The sequence below is a fragment of the Phyllostomus hastatus genome, unplaced genomic scaffold (genome assembly GCF_019186645.2).
Source record: "Phyllostomus hastatus isolate PE091 unplaced genomic scaffold, TTU_PhHast_1.1 phas_contig_196, whole genome shotgun sequence".
Taxonomy (NCBI): domain Eukaryota; kingdom Metazoa; phylum Chordata; class Mammalia; order Chiroptera; family Phyllostomidae; genus Phyllostomus; species Phyllostomus hastatus.
The window spans coordinates 2,555,172-2,580,993 of record NW_025333709.1 but is presented as its reverse complement, the minus strand read 5'-3'; the positions used below and the strand labels follow the sequence as shown (position 1 = coordinate 2,580,993).

At 63.9% G+C, this 25,822-nt stretch overlaps 1 protein-coding gene across 4 annotated transcripts in view; it reads left to right on the top strand.

Annotated features, from left to right (window-relative positions):
• KIAA0232 (KIAA0232 ortholog) overlaps positions 1 to 22,353 on the top strand; it is a 67,040-nt gene extending 44,687 nt beyond the window's left edge. The window contains exons 1-7 of one of the 4 annotated variants that reach the window (XM_045834632.1): positions 844 to 929; positions 2,121 to 2,187; positions 3,252 to 3,333; positions 5,132 to 8,402; positions 12,970 to 13,078; positions 18,129 to 18,226; positions 19,993 to 22,353. In XM_045834632.1, coding sequence (XP_045690588.1) covers positions 927 to 929; positions 2,121 to 2,187; positions 3,252 to 3,333; positions 5,132 to 8,402; positions 12,970 to 13,078; positions 18,129 to 18,226; positions 19,993 to 20,178 — 3,816 coding nt within the window. In that variant the 5' untranslated portion in view covers positions 844 to 926 and the 3' untranslated portion in view covers positions 20,179 to 22,353. Of the gene's footprint in view, positions 1 to 843; positions 930 to 2,120; positions 2,188 to 3,251; positions 3,334 to 5,131; positions 8,403 to 12,969; positions 13,079 to 18,128; positions 18,227 to 19,992 lie in introns of those variants that run through there. The other 3 variants (XM_045834628.1, XM_045834629.1, XM_045834630.1) reach the window with 3 other exon arrangements.
• Positions 22,354 to 25,822: the final 3,469 nt, after the last annotated feature.

The following is a 25,822-nucleotide window of genomic DNA, read 5'->3' as shown; positions in this document are numbered from 1 at the left end:
TTGGAAGGCTGCTCGCTGAGCGTGTCCTGGCCTTGCTGCTCACCCGCGGGCCTCCCCGGGCGCAGATTTGGGGTGCTGGCCCTGCACGTTGAGAGGCTGCTCTGGTGTGCGGGGCATCGCAGCGTCCGTTCGCTGCGGGGGTCACTGGGTGCTGCCCTTGCTGTCGTTGGAAAAGGCGGTTCCGGAGTTAAGTGGGAGAGCGTTTGCATTGTTTCCATCTGCAGCATGTTCTCACTAAAACATGGTATAGTTTATTTTCTATGTGAAGATACAAACTGACGATTCAGAGTGCTGCCGCAAGGTGGTAGAGTCCGTTGGCTGTGTCTGATGGCCCTTGCTGCTTCTCACTTTGCTGTTACGATAGCCCAAGGGTCCAGCGATTAAAAACATATAAATAAATACACATACACACACACACACACACACGCAGGGTGCTGCGGAAGACGAGGAAAGAAGACGGAAGCAAGCACCCACCTGGTGGGTGGAGCTTGCTTTTATGTACAAAGTTAAGAAGTCTGTTCTTTCTTTGCCATTTATATATGAGAGCAAATATATATACTTTTAAGTTGTATTAGTGCCCAGGACAACTGAGTTTTACAGCTGCGTGGCGGTGATTTCCAAGACAGAGCACAAAAAGACTCCCTAGTCCGTGGGCTGCACGGCGGTTGTGCCGCGTCGACCATGAAGTGGCCAGCTGCCGCAGTCCCGAGGGAGAGGAGGGAGAGGAGGGAGAGGAGGGAGAGGAGGGAGAGGAGGACGCGGCCCCGGGGCCTGGAGCTCCGGCTGGCACGGGCCTCAGGAACTCGGTGACATGGGCCGGGGCACAGAGCACACGCAGCAGCGGGCGGGTCAGCTGACACTGGTGTTAGGTTCACGGCCTGGAGGAAGTGGAATGAAACGGCCGTCCTCACCCCGCCTCGAACGTTATGGTAAGCAGAGTCTTTCCGACGGAATTCTGTGGTCAGAGCGGTGTTTGTGACTAACAGCTGCCTCGGTTTTTAAGAGTGTTCTGGAAGGAACAACAGTTCTCTTTGGGCCCCTCTCCCTGTCCCCCCCCGTCCTGTCTCCCTGGGAAGAGCTGTGATTTGGTGTGGGTAGAACGTGACTGTCACCATGTGCAATTAACCCTTTTCACCGCGATCCGTTCCTCGCTGCTCAAACTGAGTCCCGGGCCGGCTGCTTGCGTAGGACATCTGCAGTGCCTGCGCTGAGTCATTCTGAGTGAGGCGAGCGGGGCGAGGTCCTATTTTTAGCCCCCCAGGCCCCGGAGGGGAGCCCGGTCCGAGCCCGGGCACCTGTTGCGGCGGCGCCCGCCCAGGGAGACTCGGCCCCCGAGAACGCTCTGAGGCCCCTGGACCGGGCGGAGTTGCTCAAGTGACGCTCGCTTTCTGGTGCGTCGTGAACGACTTCTCTCCGCTTGTGGGAAACGGAGACTTCTTACAGTTTAAACGTCTGCATGAGTAAAGGATCACTTGTTTGTGCCTGTTTCCAACATTCATTTTTCTTTGAAGGTGGGCCCCTATTCCCACCCTCCCAGTTCAGGGGCTTCCCTGCGCTCTCCCGCGGCCGAACCCCGTTTCTGCCTGGAGGCCAGCTGCGCCGCCCGGCCCCAGCTGCGCCCCGCCTGCCGCCCTGCCCCTCGCCCTGCCCCTCGCCCACCCCCGAGTGCTCGCCCCGGAAGGAAAACCACCGCGTTCCCTCTGGGCTCGGGCTCCCTGACGGCCCGGAGGGACTTCCTGTGGTTTTTCTCTTTGTGGGGTTCGGTGCCAGCGCTTGCTGGCATGGGTGGTGAGTAAATAGAGGGTGACTTTTGGTCACACGATGGGCACCTGGGACTCAGGCTGACCCATCGGAAGGGGCTGTGCCCCCAGGAGGACCGAAGCCATTGTTTTGGTAAGTGCCATGGAATGTACTTCATCAGAATGGTTAAGTATGCATACTCAATTGGATCTACACGTGTAATTTTCAAACTTGTTTCCATTTAAATATCGATAATGGATTTCTTTTGGAACGTGGAAAATCAGTTTATTTGTAAAACTTTTATATAAAAGCAAGAGCACACACACACGGCAGACTGTGTGCGTGCCTGGCGGTGAGCCCCTGTGTTCCGTCCCCCGCAGAGCTCCGGGATCGAGACCTTGGTGGAGGAGCTGTGCTCCCGGCTGAAGGACCTGCAGAGCAAGCAAGGTGAGGGCGGCCTCCAGCAGGTGGTGCGTGCGTGCGGCCCTGCGCCCCTGAGCGGGCGTCGGGGAGGTGATCTCGGGACTGAGGGAGACAGCGACAGGTGTCGAGTCTTTGTGGTCAGCGGGCATCTCCAGGCCACGCGGTCAGCCCTCTGCAGGCACCTGTGGCCAGGCCCGTGCTGTCACAGCACGTTCCTCCACAGTCCCCACGTGCGGAGGAGCCGGATCGCTCTGTCTGCCTTCCCACCTTCCCGGGGAAGACCTCTCCCCTCCTCGGGCCCCTGCTGGTGCCTGCCTGTGGCCCCCAGGCCTCCAGAGAGGCCGTCTCAGGCTCAGAAGGCACTGCCGCCTTGACTGTCGGATCTTTGGGGGGACGGCAAGCTTGACAACCTCGTGAAGTCGTTTTGACTCATGAACCCTTCTAGCTTCTTTCTCCAGCTTTTCTCTGAGCCCTTAGAACAAGAGCTACATGCTCAGATTATCTTTTTCAAGCTCAGCTGCTGCCCGTCAGGCCCAGAACCGCCCTGATCAGGGCGCAGCTAGTTTGTTTGTTTGTTTTCAGCCCCAGGCCGTGTCATGAGCTCAGCTGAGGGTGCAGCCCTTCGATTCTCTTTTGGTTAAAACATGGCCCTCGGTCACCTGGATGTTAAGCGACAGTGTGACTTGTGATTAAGAATTTTCTTTGTATATTGGGGTAGTATTTGTCAAGGTGAGTCAGTGTAAAAGCCCATGAGTGCAAAATTTTGTGGGAAAATAGTTTTGGAATCTAAACAGATTTTCACTCCCCCGGTGTAGTTAGTAAGAGCGCGGGGCGGAGGGGTGTTCAGGGTCTCGGTGAAGTGCCCCTGAGCACTCGGTAGGCGCGAGGGCGCGCCCCACCTCTCACCCGGCGCTCACGGGGTGCGGCCGGGGAGCTCCTGCTGGCTCGTGGAAGAAGTGGTCTCATTAAAAAGACACACTGCTACGGAGTTCTTTTTAAGCCACAAAACCTTGTACAATTTCTGTTGATGTTACTTGAGAAGCTTTCGAAAACATGACAGATCTCTCTGAATTTTTGTTCCATAACAGAAGAGAAGATGCACAAAAAGTTAGAGGGGTCCCCCTCTCCAGAGGCAGAACTGTCCCCCACAGCAAAGGACCAAGTGGAAATGTACGTAAGATTGCGTTCAGTCCCGAAATGTGTGATCGCTAACATCAGACTGATAACTGCTGTGTGGTGCACAGCTTCTGCTCAGTGTGTGTAGTTCCGCGTTTTGTGGTCAGGAGTCATTCACTGAGCACCCACCCGTGCACCAGCCGATGGAGCGCACAGGAGCGGGGACGGGCCTGTCCTGGGCGCGCGCACTGCACGGAGGGCGTCTGTGCGGCCCCCGTCTGAAACACGCACGGTGGCTCTCACCGGCGTGTCTCGGGGGGTGGGGCGGGGCGGGGCGGGGCCCGTCCTTGGCCTGGCCAAACTTGTTCGCTGAAGGTGCTTTTAGTTCTTTGTTTGCAAGTGATTAGTATTAAAGTCAGCTGCGTTGCAAGCAGACGTCTTTATTATGTTTCAATTGAATCCCCTGAGCTTCCAAAACCTGAGGGGAAAACATGGCCTTTGACTGGTGTGTGTAAAGCAAACACAGTGGCCGCCAGCCGAGGGCCGCAGAGCCCGTGGCGTTGCCTGCTTCGCACTGAGACGGGCTGCGCGTGCGGGTCCCACCGGGGAGCGGAGACTCAGTGTGAACAGGAGTGTAAACTGTTTCACTGAGGTCTATTCATCTCCATTACGTGTTGCAGTGATGTTACCGTGGTTATAGATGGTTAAGTAAAATACCTTACTGAAATGGTTTCACCTGTTTCTTTTACACTTCTAAGGTGATTCCCAGCACACTGAGATTACACAGGAGGCACCTGTGCTTGTGGTAGACGGCCCTGGGACACACCGAGAGGGAGAGTCTTGGCGAGCATGGCCTTTGGTCACTTCACATGTGACCTTGACGGTGGCATTCAGAGCAGCCGTCCCCTTGGTAGCCAGCCTGACTGCAGACTCTCCCCCTGGCAACCTGTGTTGCTGTGGAATCTTCGGCGGCTGCCAGTTTCCTAGCAGACGGAAACTCGCTCTCCTTATTTGCCAGCCCTCCGAGGCCAGCCCCCGCCTGGGCTGACCAGGCCCAGTTCCGCGAGCACGTGTCCATGGCCCCGCACGTGCCCCCGCGCCCCCGGCCAGTGCGCACGCGGCCGCCCCGCTGCTGCGCCGGGCTCCCTGGCACCCTCTCACGGGACACGGGACCGCCGTGCTCTCTGCCGGTTTTCTGGGGGCCTGCTTAGCGCCTCCTGAGAAAGAGAACAGTAACGATGCCCCCATTGTGTAGGTCAGGCAGCTGCGGCTCAGAGGGGTCCGGTCACATGCCCGAGGTCACCCAGCTAGGAAGGGACAGTCAGGATTCGAATTCAGGAAGCGTGGCTCCGGAGGGTGTGTTTTTACGGCCTCGCTGTACACCCTCTCCCCACGCCTACGCCTGGTGCTCACCTTGCGAGGTGAGCTTGCGAGGTGCATCGCGGGGGCACTGCCGTGCAGCCGAGAGGTGTGGACCGAGGCAGTAAAAAATGAGCTTAAAGTCATGAGCATAGTGAGTGGCAGAGCTGGAAGTGAAATTCAGATATCCCGAACCAAAACATTACATTTTTTCCACTACATTGTAGTTTTTACTTATGGCTTCTTAATTAAAATTCAGGCTTTGAAGTTAAAAACTGTCATTGTACATATTTTGTTAATATTACAATTTTACCTGAGTGCTTGGTGCATCGTCTTAAATGTGAAGGGCACTCGACTGCATTACTGGTTACTTAAAACTTAATAACGCACTGACCGTTCACATGAGAGAGCCCCTTGCCCCGGTCGGTGACGCGCTGTGGCTGCACCAGGCGTCCCCGGGGCCCGCTGCTGACCTCTCCGTGCTGCGTTGCAGGTACTACGAGGCCTTCCCGCCGCTCTCGGAGAAGCCCGTCTGCCTGCAGGAGACCACGACCGTGTGGAACAAGGCCAAGGTCTGCTCCTCCTCCAGCTCCTCCTCCTCGTCCGCGGCCCCGCCCGCCAGCACCGACACGCCGTCGCCCAAGGGCTGCCACAGCGACGGGGAGGCGCGCCGGGAGAGGGGCGACGAGAAGGCCCCGGGCAGGAGCCGACACGAGAGGGAGAGCCAGGCCGGGAACGGCGCCGCGGAAGAGAAGCCCGCGTTGTGCAGAAAGCAGGTCCGGCACAAGCCCGACGGCAAGGTCCGCCCTCGCTCGTGGTCGTCTGGCTCCAGCGAGGCGGGCTCCAGCTCCAGCGGGAATCAGGGGGAGGCGAAGCCGGCCGTGAGGTGCGTGCGAGTGAGGCACAAGGCGCGAGAGATCCGCAGCAGGCGAGGGCGGAGCGGGCAGAGCCGGTTCGCGCTGAAGCACGGCGGCGAGAGGGCCGAGAGGAACACCCACGCGGGCGGCAGCGGCAGCAGCAGCGGCGGCGGCTCCGGCAGACAGCCGTGCCGCCGGGCCAAGAGACCGCTGAAGGAGGCGGGCAGGAGAGACGCGGACGGCGCCGAGGGGCGGGGCCTGTACCCGGACGGCAGAAACGACAAGGAGTACCGAGAGGAGCCGCTGTGGTACACCGAGCCGATCGCGGAGTACTTCGTCCCTTTGAGCAGGAAGAGCAAGCTGGAGACCACCTACCGCAACAGGCAGGACGCGCACGGCCCGGCAGCGGCGGCGGACGAGCTGGCTGACTCGGTGCACGGCCTCCGCATCAGCAGCAGCGACGGCCACAGAACGTACCTCGCGGCGGGCACTTTCATCGACGGTCACTTCGTGGAGATGCCTGCGGTCATCGACGAGGAGCTCGACCTCGCTGGGACCGCGTTCTGTTCTCTCCCGGAGGACGGCAAGTACCTGGATGATATTCATCTATCAGAATTAACCCACTTCTATGAAGTGGATATCGATCAATCCATGTTGGATCCTGGTGCCTCAGAAACAATGCAAGGAGAAAGTCGGATTTTGAATATGATTCGACAGAAAAGCAAAGAGAACACAGATTTTGAGGCCGAATGTTGCATAGTGTTAGATGGCATGGAGTTGCAAGGGGAACGTGCAATATGGACAGATCCGACCAGCCCCGCGGGGGCCGAGGGCCTGCTCCTGCAAGACCTCGGCGACCTGGCCCGGTTCTGGGAGTGCTGCTCGTCCAGCTCGGGCGACGCCGACGGGGAGAGTTTCGGGGGCGAGTCTCCAGCCCCCCCGTCCCCCGTCTTAGACGGCGCGGCCCTCAGTCCGCACCTGCTCGCCGGCAGCCAGGAGCTCTTTTCAGATATTAATGAAGGATCTGGTATAAACTCTTGTTTTTCAGTGTTTGAAGTGCAATGCAGTAATTCTGTTTTACCGTTTTCTTTTGAAACACTCAACTTGGGAGGTGAGAATGCAGACTCCAGTGCGAGCGTGCTCGGGAAAACACAGTCCCGGCTGCTGATATGGACCAGAAATAGTGCCTTTGAAGAAAACGAACACTGCTCTAACCTTTCGACCAGAACCTGCAGTCCGTGGTCCCACTCGGAGGAAACACGGTCAGACAACGAGACGCTAAGTATTCAGTTTGAAGAATCCACGCAGTTCAATGCAGAAGATATGAATTACGGAGTTCCTAGAGTCTCATCAAATTATGTAGATGAAGAACTTCTAGATTTTTTGCAAGATGAAACTTGCCGGCAAAACAGTAGAACTTTAGGAGAAATTCCTACGTTAGTTTTCAAAAAAAAATCGAAACTAGAGTCTGTCTGTGGTATTCAGCTGGAGCAAAAAGCAGAGAGCAAAACCTTTGAAACGGCGCAAGCGTGCCGCGAGGGCAGTCCGCGCGGGGAGGGCTACAGCTCAGGGGTCATGAAGGACATTTGGACAAAGATGGCGGATGGGACTCCGGCGGCTGTGGCGGAAGCAGACAGGGTCGCCGACGAGTTGTTTCCGCCAGATGTCACTGACTACTGCTGCTGCTTGGATGCTGAGGCTACGGTGGAGCCCCTCGGGGGGCCGAGCAAGGCCGTGCAGAGGTCCGAGTACCACCTGTGGGAGGGGCAGGGCGAGAACCTGGAGAAGAGAGCCTTCGCTGCCGGCGAGCTCTCCACGGTGGACGGGGGCGACTACACCACGCCCTCGAGGCCTTGGGACGCCGCCCAGGAGAAGGAGACCGCGTTCATCCTGGGAGGCGTGTACGGAGAACTGAAGACCTTCAGCAGCGACGGGGAGTGGGCCGTGGTGCCCCCCAGCCACGCTCGCGGGAGCCTGCCGCAGTGCTCGGCCTCCGACGTCGTGACCATAGCGGGCACCGACGTCTTCATGACCCCGGGCAGCAGCTTCGCTCCCGGCCACAGGCAGCTGTGGAAGCCGGTCGTGTCGCTGGAACAGGACGACCAGCCGAAAAGTGGGGAAAACGGATTGAATAAGGGGTTTTCTTTCGTCTTCCATGAAGACTTACTAGGACCTTGTGGCAACTTTCAAGTGGAAGACCCTGGGCTTGAATACCCGTTCTCCTCCTTCGACTTACACAACCCGTTCTCACAGGTTCTCCACGTGGAGTGCTCTTTCGAGCCCGAAGGGATCGCGTCTTTCAGCCCCAGTTTCAAGCCGAAGTCCATCCTCTGCTCGGACTCCGACAGCGAGGCGTTGCACCCCAGGGTATGTGGCGCGGGCAGGACGCAGTACCGGGCCATTCGGATCTCTCCGAGGACTCACTTCCGCCCGATCTCTGCCTCGGAACTGTCCCCAGGAGGGGGGAGCGAGTCGGAGTTTGAGTCTGAGAAGGACGAAGTGAGCATTCCCGTTCCTCCTCAGGGCGATGCCTTCGAAGGCCCACAGGCAGACCTCAAGCCGCTGGAGGAAGACGCAGAGCAAGAAGGCCATTACTACGGGAAGTCGGAGCTGGAGTCCGGGAAGTTCCTTCCCAGGTTAAAGAAGTCCGGGATGGAGAAGAGTGCTCAGACGTCACTGGACTCCCAGGAGGAGTCTGCCGGGGCCCCGCCGGGGGCAGGAGCTCAGAGTCAGTGTCTGCGGTGCGGCACGGACAACGCTCTGGAAGTCAGCTTGGAAAGCTCAGAAGCAAATTGTAAAATAATGACACAATGTGAAGAAGAAACTAATAATTTTTGCAGCTGCAAAGCAGGTTGTCAGTTCCCTGCTTATGAAGATGATCCAGTTTCTCCTGGACAGCTGGAGGAGGTATGTGTCCGGGGGTCTGATGGGGTTTGACGGAAGGGTTTGCTTGGACTGCAGTCCGAGGGCAGCCGCGTCAGGCGAGGAAAAGGGGGGGTTGCATCGTTGGGAAATGAGCTTCACTGTCTTAAAATCTGGCAGTCTTAGGGTTTTACCTAAGGACTTAAAATCACTTGGTATTTATAAATTTGAACTAGACAGTGGGCATTTGCTGCAGAGAAAAGACATTTTTACATAAATCACAGGGTGTCAGATTCTTATGCGTTGTCTTAACATGCCTGTCTCGTGCTTAGAGCGAACCCTGACGTAGAGGCGTGACCCTTTGGAGCTGACGGACCAGCAGGCGGCTCTCACCTGAAAAGGCCTTGGCGCCCCAGGGGCCGCAGCGAGCCCGCCCGCCCGCCTGCCTCCGAGACGTGGAGGTCCGTCACGTCTGGGTGTGGGCCTCTGAGACGCGCGGTGGTCCACGTGCAGATGGACCCACGGTCCGAATGCAGCCACACGCTTCTCCAGAGCCCACAGCGGTGGACCTGGAGTCGCACAGAGTGCGTCCTCCTGAAGCCGTGCGCACGGCCTGTCCGTCTGGCAGGCGAGAGGGGTAGCTATGGGAATGGGGTCATTGTACCCTTTGACCACTCCTAAGAAGTGGCTGGAGGTCACACTGGTTGTGTTAGAAATACCACTAAAGCAGTAGCCTGTTGAACGAAAACGCACACTGATCTGCCCACGTTTAGCCACGTTTGATAGAGCGTGCCTGGCCTTTCCAGGCACAGCAGGGTAAAGGGACAGTTGGAAGTGGTTGCGAGTCAGGACACCCGGAGCAGATGAGTGTGGTGGCCCTTCCTCCCACCTGTCCTTCTGCACACGCCACCCGCCTTGGCACGTCTACCTCCGGTCCACGCCACGAGGCCCCCCAGGTCCCACGTTCTCCCCGGACACAGCCCTCCTCCCTCTCCCCTCCCCTCCCCTCCCCTCCCCGCTGCCGCCCACATGGGACACAGCTGCCCCCCCCCCTGTTGTATGCATCCCTGCCTCCTTCACACTGCACTGTTCACGAGGTAGGCAGCGTGGCAGGTGGCACGGCACAGGGTGCTGTGGGGACCCCGTGAAGACCCCTTCGAGCCCGTGAGAGCCCAGGAGGGCCTCTGGAACGTGCAGGGCCCGGGGGCCGGAGGCGGCGGGCACGGCAGGCGGAGGGCAGCAGGAGGGAGGGCCGAGAGGCGTGCACCTCCTCCGTGTGCCCGCCGCCAGCAGTCGTTCGTGGCTCCCGGGGACCCGCAGGGTGCGCCTCGGGCACCACTCGTGCACGGCTCCCGGCAGACGGGTTCTGTCACTCACCGGAGGGCCGACTCCGTGCCCCTCGAGGTGACGCACAGACCAGGAGCAGAGGCGCGGCCCCGCCCGCAGGGACCTGCAGTTCGGGGGGCGGAGGCCGTGGGGCCCGGCAGACCGTGCCCCAGGGGGTCCGAGGGATCTGAGGAGTGGGGGGCGCAGGGCCGTCCTGGGGCTGTGGCACCCGGCCCCTCTGTGCCGGGCACCGGCCCGCTGCCGCGTCGTCCTCGTCCTGCTGGGGGCTCCCAGGGCCCTTCTGCAGCAGGCCCCCCTGTGGGCACGGAGGACCTCAGGTCCAGGGGGGGCGCCTGCCCCAGCCCGCAGTCTGAGGGGCAGGGGCGGAGCCCGGGTTCCTCGCACTGGTTTGCACTTCCCGTCAGTGGAGGGGAGCTGCACACAGCCGGTGTGGTGTCTCCTGTGGGTCTTGGTGGCTCTGTCTGCATTGACACCCCCTTGCTTCCCTTCCAAAGAGCAAGGCTTACTGGAGCCTTTTCCTTTTGTGCCCCAAGTAACCGAGCACTGGCCATGGGAGAGTCATCGCAGAGAGCCATTGCCCACGGAGGACCCCGCCCGTCCTCCCTCCGCCAGAGCGAGGCCGCGAGCGAGGGTGGCAGGCGGGCCCCTCCACCCGAGTTGCGTCTTCTAGAGAACCACTGAGGACTGCACCGTTACTGAAAACACTTACGGCCAGGCTTCCTCGGTGACGGTTATGGCTTCTCTTCCCCCCGCCCCCCACCGTTCCATTCACTCACCAGACGTTTCTTAAGAGCCCGCTGTGTCTGGGTGCTTTCTAGGACAGACAGGTCGCCGGTGCTGTGTCCTGTGAGGCTGCGTGCCAGGGGAAGGGTGGGGCAGCGTGGGGTGAGGGCCTCGGGGGGCCGAGCCTGCGGGGAGGAGCGGGCCCAAGGCCGCCGGGTGTCTGGGTGGCTCCCCAGGGAAGGCGCGGCCCCCGAGAGGCCTGCAGGGCAGAGAGCCGGCCAGGAGGCCGCCGGCCGGCCGGCCAAGAACAGGAGACAGGTCCTCCAGCGGAGGTGTGCGTGGCTGGTCCACGGCCGTGTTCTGTCCAGTGGTCCTTTCCCTGCATCCTTCATTCTCGTCCCTCTCAGCCACACCAGAAGCTGAGTGAGTACATTGAACACACGGCAAGGTGGGAGAGCCAGCGCTGTGACGAACTTGACAGCGTCAGGGGGTCCCTGGACTCCGTGTCGCGGTCACTTCCTTAGGGTTGTGGATGTTGGACTCTGCTGTGTATGAGACCAATTTAACATTGCGCTCTAACAAAAACTCGGGGGACGGAGCATGAGAAAATAGTGCCTGCGCAGTGGGCGTGTGCTTGGTGCCGCACGGGACAAAGTCCTTGCTGGTGGAACGGACACGCACGTGGAGGCTGCAGAGAAAACACCCGAAACCTGCACGGTCTGACCTTCGGTCGGAGCAGGGGGGCGAGGCCCCGCGGTGCGTGCTGACCGGGGCCCGGCGCTGGGTGGGGGCTCTCTAACGGCCCGCAGACGCCGAGCGTCCACGCCGGGCCAGGCTCTGTGCCTGGAGGCGCCGGGCCGGGTGAGACGGGGTCCCTGCCCCTCAGGAGCCCACAGTGGGTTCCCCTTGCACGCACCCTGCCTCCTCTCCGGGGCTGCGGACCCAGCCCCCCACTGGTGCCTTGACCTCCTCCAGCCGTGTCCCTGACCTTGTCCCCTCGTCCCCGCACCCACGGCCGCAAGACAGGGTTCAAAGACAGGCTGCGTCCCGGCGAGCACGCACCCCGCCTGCCCCTCCCTTCTCCAACGGGGACTTGAGTCCTCCAGGTCCCCACGGCCCCAGTGCCCGGGCTGGTGGGTGGTCTCGGGGGGTCTTCCCTGGGAGCCTGCCGGGCCCCTCCTGCGGAGCACCGCCTGACCTCCGAGCAGGCGTGCCCGGGGGGGAGGGCGAGGCCTTTCCGGCCAGGTCTCGTGGTGCTGCGCGTTGGAGAGCAGGTGCCATCGATCACCTGGCCTTAACTGCTGGCCTCGCGTCGCTGCTGGCCTCGGCGGCACTCGGCTGAGCTTCGTCGTCCGGTCGGCCTTGGCTTCCGTGTCCCTGGTCGCAGGCGGGCAGAGAACACACTACCGCTGGGTCACAAATTTCAGACCCGTGAAACACTCGGAGGGAGAACGCAGTCCTGTCGGGGGTTGGTGGTCCTGAGGTGCTGAACCGGTTCCGGTTTTAGACCTGAGCGGCGGGGAAACGTCGGCTAGAGGACGGAGGTGTGGGCGGCGCTCGCAGGCCTGTGCGCTGAGCGGATGTCTGCTGGGGGCGCGAGGGGCAGTGGGCGCGGAGACGCCAGCCCCGGGCCTTGCCTGGGGGGCCTGTCGTGGGGCCCGGGGTGGGGGGGGCATGGAAGAGGGCGGCCCCGAGGCCGGCACGCCGGCAGGCGCGCGGCGGCCACAGCTGGCGGCAGATCTCCCAGCTGCTGCTCACCGGGGCACTCCTGCGTCACTGAGGGCGGCTCTCTGTTGACCGAGGGCCACACGGCGCCCAGGCCCCGCTGCCCAGGCCGGTGGGCGGTGTCTGGCTAAGACTGGAGAGCGTCCCGTGCGAAGGACGGAGCCTGGATCCAGGCGTGGGGCCCCTTGCAGGCCCGGCGGCCACTCTGCCAGGGCCGTGAAGAGGCGGTGAGTGTGGGCCTCCCGCCCACGCACGCCCTTCCCTCCTCTGCTGTCGGGGGCCGTGTCCGGCCTGGGTCGGACCCACTCCCGGCAGTGCCGACGGTCGGTCGGGCTTCGGTCTCCGCGGCCTTCTGGCCCCCGTGGAAGGACCAGGCTCACGCGGAGTTCCGCTGTGGACGTGTCCGGGCTGACAACGGCCTGTGAAGCTTCCCTCTGCCCCCTCTTCTGCCCGGGCTCCCTCCACCCAGCCGCGTGGCAGGGCCCCCCGCCCCCCAGTCTTCTCCAGAGCACCGTGTGTGTCTGCGCTCCCGCGGTCTCCACGTGGGTCTCGTTGGGGGGTTTCCTGGCGTATGTTTTTGCCTTGGAGGAGTTCCGTCGTGTCTTCCAGGATCTTCCTTCTGCGTCCGGTGTCGGCGCGGCTTCAGGAACCCCCGTACGTGCCGTGAACGCCGTGGCCTTTCCAGCTCGCTTTGTCCAGGACGTAAAAACACTCGTCCGTCTAAAAGTCCTGGCCGTGTTGTCCATAGTTAACGCTTGAGTTTTCCTTGATCCTGGACGTTTGTAAACTTTTTCTGTGTTTGGTTTAATCTGAACAGTTTCCCGTATTGAACACTGATGTACAAGGAATGAATAGAAGTCAAGAAAAACAGACCTGGTGGGAAAAAGCCCTGTACTCTCCTCTTTTTCCTGCATCAGAGTGTGAAGGTAAGGAGGCCTGTGTTAGGTCTTTCATTAAGAGCAGTAAATTGTTTTTCTTAATTCTCACCTGACGACATACTTACTGATTTTAGAGAGGGGGAAGGAAGGGGGAGAGAGAAAGAGAAACATTGATGTGAGAGAGAAACATCAATCACTTGCCTCCTGCACGAGCCCCGTCAGGGGACTGAACCTACAACCTAGCCATGTGTCCTGATTGGGAATTGAACCCACAACCTTTTGGTTTGCAGGGCAAACTCCAACAGCTGAGCCGCACTGGCCACGGCAAGAGCAATAAAACTTTTCGCTAGGAGTGTCAGTCCCAAACAACACCTGTTGCGGGCTCCAGTGGGCCGGCACGTGTCAGGCACTGCAGACAGAGGTGAAGGAGAGCTGGCCCTGCCTCTAAGCCCCGCCGCAGCCCGCGGCGGGGGAGACATGGAGATGCGCACCAGCAGCGCCGGCCTCTGACGAGGTCCATGCCAGCTCCCGGCGGGCCGCCCGGGGGAAGTCCTCAGCCGTGGAGGCCCCAGGAAGACCCCGCAGGGGAGGCTGGGGGAGGGCGGGGCCAGGAAAAGAACGGGCTGCACAGAGGCCAGAGGGCCTGTGGCGAGTCGGGGTTGGGGACCCACGGGCCCACTTGGGCTGGAGCTGCAGCCAGAGCGGTGGCCAGGGAGGGTGCCGGTCAGGAGGCGTGGGAGCCCTGCTCACTTAGGTAGAGTTTAGCACGCAGGAAGGGAAGGCCAGTTACACGGCTTCGGATGGAGGGTCGGGGCTGTGCTTTAACACGGCTCTAGCATCGGAGCGGAGAGGCTGGGAGAGCGGAAGGGCGCCCGCGGGGGCTCGCCGGCTCCTGCAGCAGCAGTCTGGGAGTGGTAGCTCAGAGGCCTGGACCAAGACGCTAGTGGGGAGTAATAATAGGTGGTAGACAACAGCTTCAGAAGGTTTTGTAGAGGATGCCAGTTTGTCGAACGACTTTCCGTGAGGAGTGACCAGCACAAGGGAGCTAGGGCAGACCAGGCAGGGGGGGAGATGGGACCGGGAAGGTGTGAAGGCGGTTTTCATCTGTGAGCGGCAAAGGGAGACATGCCCAGAAGGCGCAAGGCGTCTCCATCAGACACGCCGGGGAAGTGGGAACTGAGGAGGCAACAACCTACAGTGGGTCTGCGAGAGAGGCTGAGCCATCTGGCTGCCGTGGGCCCTGCGGCACGTCCATCACGTGCTAGTACGGACGTGCTCGCGCGTCTTGTCTCCCTGGCCGACCTGTACCTACCGCGGACGCGCTGCCGTCCCGCACTGCCCAGGGTGCCTCTCTCACCCGGGGCTCGGGCGCCAGCATTGGCCTTCTCCCGCAGCCCGGCCTCAGCTGCCCGGGGCGGGGGGCGGGGGGTTTGCTTCCCTCGGCTCTGGGGGCACAAAATCGCCTTCCCAAACCCTGCCTGCCTTCCTCCTTCGCAAGCGTTTGCTGAGCCCTGGGGGAGCGTGGCGGGGGCTGCATGTTTAGCGTCTTGGTTTGTTTAGTAGCGCTCAGTGAAGGCCCGCTGCTTCCCCCCTGGTAGCCTTTCACTGTAGACGAGGTACCCTCAGTGTATTTTTTGTTGTTGCAGAGCTCCCTCGAAAGCCTTGTGCAGTGTCACCCCTGGATTTTGGGGGTGGGGCGTGGCTAACTCTCAGGTTTAGCAGTTTGCCCAGAATCACGCGGCAGCCGGCGACCGCGGGCTCCGGTGCAGCCTGCTGCTTGTGGTCAGAAGCGCTGCTGCCCGCAGCAGCGGCCCAAGCGCGGTGTGCAGGGAGACGCCGGGTGGGGGTGCACAGTTAACAGGAATGCAGGCAGGAGAGGCCGGGTGCCCCGGGGCAGCAAAGCGAGGGCCCCCCCGGACGAGCCCGGAGGGCAGTGGGGCGGGCGGCAGGCAGGGCCTGGGGTCGGGAAAACAGTGCCCGTGGGGCTCGGGAGGACTTCCAGGCGCACGGGCTCTCACTGTGCTAGTGTGTCCCCGGCTGTCGTGGCAGCCCTAGTCCAGTTCCCGTCTCCAGGAAGGACCTGTTCTTACCTCTGGGTCCTTGGTCTCTAAACGGTCCCTCGCTAGGTGCACTAAGTGGTGGCTGGTTCACAGTGTGTCTTCGCTGTGAGAGGGGTCTAGGGGAACCCTTAGCGGGTAAGTAACGGTGACCAGGCTGTGGAATGACTTGGAGCTCGCAGGTGTGAGTTACACCCCACGCAGTGGTCTTGCAGCGGGGTTTCTCGAGCCCCCTCCCCTGCTGGGGCGCAGGGCCGTGCCTTCAGGAGCCCGGCCCGGAGAGCACGGAGCCTCACTCGAGCCCTCTCGGCTCGCCTCAGCTCCTGGGCCTTCTCTTGCTGCCACGGATCGGTGCTGAGCACATGCTGCTCCGATCAGGGCCCAGCCCAGGAGCTCTGGGCAGCAGAGGGAGGCTCAGCCGTCAGGCGACTCGTCCCGGCGCCGGGCAGAGCGGGAGCTCGGCTCGAGTGCACCCTGCCACCCGCCGGCCTTGCTGCGCGTGCACAGACAGGTCCGCTCAGCACACGCTTCCTGCGCGCCTTCCCGTGCCGGGCCCTGGTCTGGGCCCTGCGGGCGCGGAGGCCAGCAGACCGAGTGCCCTCCTGGCCAGCTGACACGAGCAGGGGCCTGAGGGAATGAGGGTGCGCGTCCTGGGCAGCGGGGGCTGCCTGCAAGGAGAGGCCCGAGCAGGAGCACTGGCTGGAGCGGGGGTGCACGTGCCGAGCCCCAGCGGGCCTGGGACAGGGGCGCCAAGTGGGGGTGGAGCGAGGGCTGGGCTCAGCAGGCCGCAAGGAGGCCGGGCCACAGCGCCCGGCGGGCCGTGCAGGGCGCATCCGCCCTGGGCGGTGCTCTGCAGCGCTCACGGTCTCGGCCCTGCACCCGCTGGAAGTGCGTGCTGCCCCAGCCTCACAGGGAGAGCCTGCAGGAAGACAGTGTGGGGGACAGCCAAGGGCTCCGGAGAGAAGCCGCGTTGCCCTCAGGGCCTGCTGCCAGCTGCGGGACCTTTCTGGGCCCCACGGCCCGTGTCTGTAAGAGCCGTGCTGAGCCCCTCTTGGAGGCCGGTGTGAGCAGCAGCCTGCCCGGGGCCCTAGCCCAGACGCAGCAGCTGTCGCTGGGAGCGTCCCCGGAACGCTGACGGGACAGACAGTGAGGGCCCCTTCCGGCACACACAGAATTCCTAAAGCTGGAGGAGGAAGTGAGGGGGCCCCAGGCAGCGAGGATTTGGCTCCTCTTGTGGGCGGGGCCCAGTCCAGGAACTTGCCCCTCCCCGCCAGCCCCACCCCTGGTGCACGTTCTCCCTGGGTGGGGTGGGGTGGGGTGTAGGCAGCTAGGGGCTGGTCAGGCCAGCCGAGGGAAAGACGGCCGTCCAGAGGAGTGAACGGGGTCACCCTCCTCGTCAGCGTGCGTGGTGTCCTCGCGCAGCCAGCCCCCGAGCCCAGGGCTTGGCTTCGGAGCCCTCACGGGAGATGCTGCCGGGGGTGCCGGCGCTACCGGGGGCTGCACACACACCGTCTGCCTTAACCTGCACGGAAGGCTGGAGGGTACGTGGCGGTGCTCGGTTACCGGTGAGGGGCTGGGGCACGGGGGGCTCGGCCGGTTTGCCCTGGCCCATCCCGGGAGTCAGGTGACCAGGACTCAGCTGGCGTCTGTCTGTCCCGGAGCCTGGTGGTTTCCGTGGACCCAGCTAGGCCCCTGGAGGGCCTGGGACAGTCGGAGAGAACCGCAGGCGGCGGCGGATGCGGTGCGGCCGGTGCGGCCTGGGGGGAGGCTGTCGGGGCCCCAGGGCCTTCCCTTTGGCACAGGCCCACCCACCCGATGGGAGGCACGGTAGCCGTCGAGCCCCAGTCCTGTCCCATTTGATGGGGGGCCGCACACCCTTCCATCCGTCACCTAGGAAGCAGGAGTGGGAAGACTTACACCAGTGATGCACACCCTTCCGTCCGTCACCTAGGAAGCGGGGGTGGGGGGCCGGAAGACTTACACCAGTGGTGGGGAGACAGGCCCACACCCGGGCCTGTCCAAGGTCTCTCCACGCCTCCCTGCGCCTCTGCTCCCGCCCCCTTTCCCATGGAATAGTGACGAACGGGCCACTGGTCTAGATGAACCCCGGGGGTCTCGGCTCTGGCTGTGCCTCCGAACTGCCCGGGGGCTTCTCGAGAAATGCTGATACCTCGGCTCTCGCCAGGTCGATTCAGTGAGAATCTCAGATGGGGCCCGGGCTTCCGGACTCGCCTGCGAGTCCCCGAGGCGACTGGAAGGCGCAGCTGGGGCGGAGAGCCGCTGGGTCCACGGCGGGGCCCCTTCCGGTGTCCGTGTACAGCGTCCTGCTCGTCCCCGTCTGTGGCCGCCCACCCCGGCCACGCGCCGGCCTCCCCGCCGCGCCCCCCCGTGTGCAGGGGGAGCGAGCTGCGCGTGCCACTGGGCGGCCGGGGACGAGCCGGGCGCCGCCCTGTGCTGTTTTCCCCTGGCGCCTTGTCCCGTCTGCGCGCCCCCGAGTTTGTCAGCCGCACATCCCTGTGGCGCTCCGACCGCCGCCCCCGTCCGAGGCGTGCTCCGTCCGCCCTGCCTCCAGGGCCCGCGGCGGCATGGGTGCAGGCCCACCCACACCTCGAGGCGGCACGGGCCGGGGTCCAGGCTGCCGCGGCAGAGCGGGCCTCTCGCTGCAGCTGGGCGTCGGCTTTCTGCCGGCGGAGGGCCTGGCCTGCCCGGGGTGTTTTGAGTGAGAGGGCGAGGCCCCGGGAAGCGAGCGGGGCTGCGTGCACTGCGGGAGGGCCGCGCCGCGGTGGGCGACAGGGCGTGAGGTCGTGGTGGCGCAGTTCCTTAGCCACCTCAGTCTGCTCAGGGATTTCCGACTCGGCCCAGTGTCCTTCCCACCCCCCCGGCCGGCTGCTCCGTGGCTGCGGAAGCCCCCCGAGGGTCGGCCGGCCCAGCCGCTCCGACTCGACTCTTGGCAGAAGCTGGAACAGGGGCGTCTGTTTCATGACTGTGTCTTAATGGACTTTCCCCTCTCCCTTTTTTCCCCTCCGTTCAAAATGATTAAGAATGTTATACAAATGCCAAGGGAGAGAATGGGATAGAAGAATGTCCAGATGCTAAAGAAATGCCCAGTAATGAAGAGCGTCTGTTAGATTTTAATAGGGTAAGTGGACTGTGCTGCGCCTCGTCACCGACTCACGGACGGCCACCACCCCCTCGCCCGGCCCCGTCCCTCAGGCTGAAGCCTGGGGGTCCTGGGAGCTGCCCCGTCCCCCACCTCCCCTCCTGAGTCAGTCACTGGGCTCTGAGGGCGTGACCTCTCAACTCTGCGGCCCTTCGCCTGGTCTGTGTCGCCTCCCACCTCAGCCACTTGGGCTTTGTGGGTCCGCCCGGACCGGAGCCTGTCACTGCCCTTCCGACCTGTGGGGGGCGCCCTCTTCCCCTCTCCCGCACCAGCCTGCGGGGCCCTGTCTGTGCCCTCTGCACGGCACCCCTCGGGGCCCAGCCCCACGGTGCCCGACTGCGGGCCGCCCCCGGCCTGGAGCCCTGGCGCAGGCAGGCGGGCGGGTGAACAGGAGGACCCCTCTTTTTCTGCTCGGTGTGACCCCAGGGTGGTCGGGTGCTGTCAGCGTGGCCCCTGCGCGCCCCGCGGTGCCGCTGCCCGGCCCCTGCGCACCCCAGGCCTCTGGCCGGAGCCCGGTCCTGGAAGCCCGGTGCACTCAACCTCCCCGCTCCCCCTCCGAGCGGCCGGGGCTTCCCCTCGCTCTTCCCCTCCCCCACACGGCAGGCCGAGGGACGGCCGCAGGGCTCTGACTGTCCCCTCTCGCCCCCTGCAAGCCCAGGAGGCAGGGGCTGCTCTGCCGTGTGCCGGAGAGGACACCGAGGCCCCAGCGAACTCGGTCCCCGGCCCCTGCCGAGTGCAGACAGAGCGGGCAGGACTTCCGCTCGGACTCAGGCCCCGGCCTCCGGCCGGCGTCCCTGCCTTCTGGGACGGGGTCCAGGCTGCCCGCCCTGCCCCTGCGGGAGGCCCTGTGTGGTTCGACCCCGCGCCTCTCCGACCCCATGCCCCCTGCTCCCCCTCCTTCAGCGTGGCTGTCCTCCTGTGCTGCTGCCTCGGGCTTCTCAGCAGGGACCGAACTGCCATTGGAGCGGGGCGCTGCTCCACACTGGGATGGGGCTGGGGGGGTCGCGGGTGGGGGGCGGTGCTTTGCTGGTTGCTATGACTGGGCGTGATCCTAGTTACCGTGACAGGTGGGGTGTGCTGCTAGTCACTGCCACTGGGGGCACTGCTGAGCACTCGCAGGGTTGGTGGTTGTTACTGGTTACTCTGGGGGGAGGGTGGTGGTAATTTACCCTGGCGGGGTTGGGGGGCATCCTAGATACTCTGGCGGGGGGGGGGCTACCATTTGCACTGGGGGTCCTGGGAGCAGGGACACTGCCCATGTGGTGCATGGGAGGCAGATGGGAGGCAGTCCCACACACACAACAGAGTTTTCTCCTGCAAGCGCCGGGCACCGACAGGGCCCCAGTGCAGGAGCGCAGCCCCGGGTCCCAGGCAGGCTCTGGCTGCGCCTCGGGCTCCGCTCGCTCCTCAGCCTCAGGTGAGGGCGCCTGTCCTGGAAGAACCGCCCTCCTGGGCTCCCGTCGTCACAGTGCGGCGCGCTCCGGCCGAGTGCGAGTTTGCCGGCTGGTCCAGTGGGCTGCCCCGGCACGGGGGCCCAGGGCGGACGCGGCCCTGCGCGGCGTCCGGGTGTCCAGCCCCGGGCCTGCCTGTGCCGGGAGGGGCGGGGGGTGTGCTTGGAGACCGGGCAACAGCGAAACGTCCCGGTTTCCGCTCTCCGCGGGGGGACATCCGGTTGGTATGCAGCCGCGCGGCCCTTCCGGAAAAGTCCGGCTTCTGATGTGTTGAAACTTGTTCTTTCGTCTCAGGTGTCTTCTGCTTATGAAGCGAGGTGCGCGGGAGAGAGCGCGGCCGGAGCGGAGGCGCCGGGCCCCGGCGGGAAGCCGCACTCCGGCGCCAGCCCCGGCTCGGGGGCCGCGGGCGCGGGCGCGGACGGCGCGGGCGAGTGGGCGGGCCCCGGCGAAGAGGAGCTCTTCTCTCGAACTCACCTCTGACCCTGCCGAGGGGACGCGGCGTTCTTTAGAAACGGGATGTGACGGAGAATCGCCCTTCCGTGAGGCCCGTTAATCTGAAACAACAACTTAGGTTTCTTCTCAGTTAACTGAGTCAGATCAGTAATTACCTTTCTCTTCTTGCTTACTTTAGAGTTGAGAACAGCTAGCCCGTTGAAGATTTTTTTTCCAAGCTGTTAAATCCTTGGCTCTTTGACCTAGACTAGACTGTGTCGTCCAGTCAAGGGTGGGTGCGCATGTGCCCGCCGCGGAAGTGCCGCTCTCCCCGTGCATCCATCCGCCCGCCCGCCCGCGGCCCTCCCGCTCCCCGGAGACTTGAGCTTCGGAGCCCGTAGGCTGTATTCTTTAAGCACCGGGACGGAAACACGCCCCTGCGGCGCATCGGCGCCTCCTGAAGGCGGGAGGGGGTGCGGGCGACCCCGCGCGGCCCTCCTTCACTACGGTCCCATCCCATGCACGTCGACGTAGCGACCACCGGGGCACGCTTTTAGAGACTTACGAGTGCTGTGTCTCCCCCCGCAGGGTCCCCCAATATCGCGGAAGGTACTAGGGTTTGTGACTTGGCTGCTGACTGCAGAAGCCCAGGGCTTGGGGTGCGGGCTGGCTCACGAGGCGCAGTGCGGTAAGAGAGCCCCCGGCCTGCTCGGGGTGCCGCTGCGGTGCGTCGAGCTCCCGCCGCGGCTCTCGGTGGCGCTCTCGCCACACTCGCTGCGGGTCTTCGTTGCCAGTTATGGTTTTCTCGGAGCATACATTGGACTGAAACCTCTAGGACTCAAAATCCTAAACGTCTGACATGCAATAAAGGCCACCCCACCCCCCAAAGAAACCTTGGCGGCTGCAGCCAGCACCTCTCTTGGTTGTGACTTAGTGTAGTTAGACCTCCTCCGTGTTTGCGAGAATGTTCTGGCAGACTCCTGTGTGCAGCAGGCTGGGGTCAGGTCGAGTATCCATTTCTCCCACACTTGAGTGGTCACCCCGGGGGCTCGGGACCCCCCTGCGCGGGAGCCCGGGCTCAGTGCCAGGCCTCTCGCTCCTGCGGCCCCGCCCCGAGCCTCTCGGTGCTGTGCCTCAGGCAGAGGGCGGGAGCGGTGTTTGCAAAACCTGACCGTGTGGAGTTGCTTTTTTTCTTTAACCAGCTCATTAAAAAAAAAAAAAACCCTAATGTGTGAAGTCAGTTTCGCATGTCTGTAACGTGAGGAACGGCAGGAAAGTCCGAGATGGACGAGGCGGCTGCGCCGCTGGTCCCGTGGGCAGCCCACACGCGGCAGTCTGCCGGCTGGGCGTGGAGCTGCCCGCGGAGCACGCGCCTGGCTGTGAGCTCTGGGTTTCGCTGCCTTCCCCTTCACCGACGACACAGAAAACTCCTCCCTCTGGGGGCTGCACGGTCGCCCCGGCTCTGTGCGTCCTCCCCGGGCGGCACGGGCGGCCGCGGGGCTCGCCCCCGCACAGCACGTCTTCTGACACTTTAAAGTGGGTTTGCGTGTGCGTGTGCGTGTGCAGGGTTTTTTGTTGCTCTTATTTATTTACAGATTTTATAAGGCTTTATGTATTTTCTTTCTTCCAGAGCTTCCTAAAAAATTCATTAGCATCTGCACTGAAATACAATTTAACAGCAAAGGCAAAAAAGAATTGGATGTTGTAAATTCTTAAAATCACTACAATGACGATTGTCCTAGAATCGTTGCTTGTGCAGCGGAGACCAAATCAGGAGGTTGCCGACGCCACCTGGAGCTCAGCTGACCGCGGGCAGAGGGGCGGCGGGCGGCGGGGCGCAGCCCTCCCACCGCACCCACGGGACACGCCCGCGCCGTCTGTGGGGTGGGGGGCGCCCGGGGCGCGGGGGTCCGCGGCTCGTGTATTTATTTGTTTTCGTAGCTGAGTGGCTGGGGCTCAGAGGCTTTCAGCGACTGAGTCGAAAGTGTTTTTAGTTTCGTGAACGGAGGACCCCAGAGAGGAAGCGTTCTTCACAGAGTGGGCAGCCCGCCGAGGCGCACCGCGGTATGAAGCGCGTTGCAGGCCTGTAGCCCTGACGTGTCCGTGTCCACGCCCGGCCCGAGGTTCTTCCCGTGGTTGTGTTGTTCTGATTCCACGTGCACCGGAGTAACTGATTTTTTGTTTTCTTGTGGAGTTAACACCAAAATAAAAGTTTGAAAAGCAGCTGGCTGTCTTTCTTTCCCACAGCACAGACCACCCCCGCCCCCAACCACGTGCACCTGTGGGAGAGAGCAAGTGCCGGGTCACACCCTCCTGAGGGAAGGCCCTCTCTCCCTGCCCAGCTCCTCGGCTGCTCCCTCCCTCCGTCCCGCAAAGAGCACAGCATTTCGTCCCTGGGGGCAGACGGAGCTTAGTCTGTCCGAGAGGGGCTGTCTGTGCACACTGTGCACGCGAACGTGGTCCTGTTCGCCTTGAAAGGACACCGGTGCCTCTTTAAAGACGTGCAGAGGAAGGGCCGTCCGCACCGCCTTCGCCCCGAGGCGGCGGCCTCTGCCGCCTGTGCCCAACGTGCGGTGGCGGCCCCTGCGTCTGCGAGCACCACGTGGGGGGAGGGACCTGGGGGTGGCCCCTGCACCGGCGTGGCCATCGGCCGACAGGAGGCGCCTTTCCTGCGGGTTTGCCTCCCCGCGTGGCCGTGTGCCCCGCGGCCACCCCGGCCTGGAGCCGCCTGTGCCGTGGTCCTCGAAGTACCGTCAGCACAGCTGCTTCACGAGCACCCCACCTGCAAGAGCGGGGCGGGGTGCCTGGCCTGTTACTGCCCCCGGCATTGCCGATGTCACAGCTAAGCGCTGTTTGTGTCACCGTGGGGCGTGAAGTCCCCTTTACATGAAGTGTCCACAGCGCTCAGGCCACTGCCGCTGCGGTCTGCGCTGCGGTCGCCCCCCCTGCAGCTGCCTCCCTGCACCTGCCTCCCTGCAGGCTCTGGGCACGCGGGCTTGGTGCTGGGACAGTGCCCAGCGGGCCTGTGTCCGCACTGCCACCCAGGAACGGGAAGGAGGGCCTGGCCCTGGTCTCTCTGGAAAGCAGCCAGCAGAGGGCCTCGCTGGGGCGGGCGCGCAGCTGGTGACACGTCCGGGCCCGGCGCCTCACTTAACTGCAGCAGCCGGCAGCGACAGCAGCACCTGCCGGGTGGGCGGTGTCGGTGCCGTGTGCGCCAGCAGTAGTCCCTGCCGGCATGGGCTCACCGTTGCGGTGCGTCACTCGGCATTAAGTCGCAGCCTACAAGGTGGGCACGAGTACCCCATTTCCCAGATGGGACCGCAGAGGCACAGTGGGAAGTGAAGCGCGTGGTAGTCTCCCACCCAGGGACCGGCGGAGCCAGGATTTGAACTGGGCACCGCAACCACCGAGTCCACCAGACAGCCCCCACACCTCCATCCGGCCAAGACCCCCCGCGCCTGCAAAGCGAGCGCAGGGGCTGTTGGTGACCTCAGCGAGGCAGTCTTTGTCCCGTCGCTGTGAGTTGCGTGTTGCGAGGGTGTCAACTGCAGGAGTTGGACCGAGTCAGGACGCCCGGGTGCCGGTCCCGGTTCTGCCGCCCTGGGGCCCTGCGCCCTGGGGCGGGGCCCTTCCTCGCCAGGCCTGGGGTCCTCGGGCGTGAACGGAGATCCGATGGGACCTCTCGGAGGGCGGGCCGCACAGGCAGAGCAGCACAGCCACGCGGACACCAGAGCGCGAAGCCACGAGACACGACCTCCCTCCTCCCCAACCCGCCTCCCTGCGGTCCCTGGATGGGAAATGACGAAGCCGGAAATGCAAGGGAGAAGTTGCCACACCCCAGTCCAGTAACTCTCAGAAAATCACATCTGTAGGCCGCCCCTCGCTTCCTCCACTCCCCGCCCTCCGTGGGTGGTAGCAAAGGCCCCCGCCCCCCGCCCCCCGGCCTGTCGGGGTCAGGGCCTGCAGAGCCTGCCCCCATGGGTGCTGACCGACCGTGGTCAGGCGGCCATCATGTGGCTGTCTCGGTCCAGCCCTCTCACCCCGAAGTGCGGTCACTCCACCCCTCTTGGTGCTGGCTGGGGTCCAAGGCAGCGGCCGGAGTGGCAGCAGGACTGTGTAGCAGGGGGTTGAGCGGCGGGCATGGGGCCTGTGCAGCCCACGGTCCAGGGCGTCCCTTTGGGGGCCCCAGGGCAGGGGAGGCCTCCTGCAGGGGCTGGAAGAGGCCCACCCTCCGGCCTGCTAGCCCAGCTGGCCCCGGCTTCCCCGAAGCCCAGCCTGCAATCAGACGGGGACGGCGCTCCCCCTGCCCCCCCCCCCCCGCTTCCAGACGGCAGGGCTCCACGAGGTGCCGGGCCACAGCACCCCTGGGTGCGTGCTGGAAGCTAGGTGGCAGGTCCGCCTAGAGCTCAGGCCTCCCCCAGCCCCCTTGTCCCCCTCCCCCGTCACCGTGTGGCCCTGGCTTGGCCACTCTCTTCCCAACGGGAGCGGCACACCGCCTGCTCCCTCCCCCGGCCAGGCCAGTCGGTGAGGGGTCAGCAGAGCCTGCCTCGCCTCACCCGCCTCGCCCTGCGTGAGGATAAGCCCTTCCTCTGCTGCTCTGTCCTGCATGCTTCCCTGTCTCCACGCCTCCCCACATCCCGAGGGGGGGTCGGGCCCCCACACCACCTGCCCCGTGCCCATCACCTCGGGGACTCCCACCGCAGAGGGGCCTGTGCAGGGACCCCGCCCCCTGCCCAGCAATGAGCTGGGCCTGCTATGGGCTGGTCACCCCCGGGCCAGGGTGGCCGCTCCCTCACCGCTCCTTGTCCTCTATCTTCGGACCCTTGGGCGGAGGGGAGAGCCTCCAGAGGAGCTGGAGCCGAGGGCGCTGGTTGCGGGCCAGCCGGGCCAGCCTGGGTGCTGGCTACTGGAGCTCTCTCCCCGCGCCGCCCCCCCCCGCCCCTGCTGAAGCGGAGTGCCACCGGAGGACCCTGTGGTGGGGGGCTGTGGCTCCACAGCCCCAGGCTGGCCGAGGGCCTCTGCAGGTCCTGGCCCCCTTCTGGCTGGTCAGCTGCTCTCCTCCGTCTGTGGGGGCACCCGGAGCACCCATGGGTGTCTGCTCTGGCCCCAGTTCCTGCAGGCCGCAGTGTCGCACTACGAGCTGCAAGCCACTGGCACCAGAGCCGCCCAGCTCGGTGGGCTCTGGCCCTGGCCCCTCGACATGTGCCTAGGCCTGGGACCCGCTGGGTGGACTCGCAGCTGCAGCCCTGCGCTGTGCGGTCTCGGTCCCCGTACCTGCTCTGACCGCCCCCACACAGGGCAGCCCACACCCGTCTCCATGCCCACCCTTGGACCCTGTGTTTGCCCGCGTTGGGTCCTGTGGGCGGCCTCCACTCCCCCCATCAAGCCCCACCAGCGATGCCGGGCGAGCCCGCCCCCTTCCGTGTGGTCAGGGGATCCTCCCGGGCCCCTCACATCCCTGCCTCTCCTGCTTTCCCAGCCCCAGCACCCCCCCCACCGCCCCGGCACCTCCCCTTCCCAAGCCGGGTTGGAAGTGGGGAGGCTGGGCTTGCGGGTGACTTCCTCACCCCGAACCGAGGTGGTCCGCCCACAGCCGCCTCACCCGGACCCGGTGGCCCTGCCCCTGGGGCGGGGGTGTGCTCCGGCACCTGGCGGCCCGCTGAGCTCACGGGCCCTCACGGCGGAAATGGGA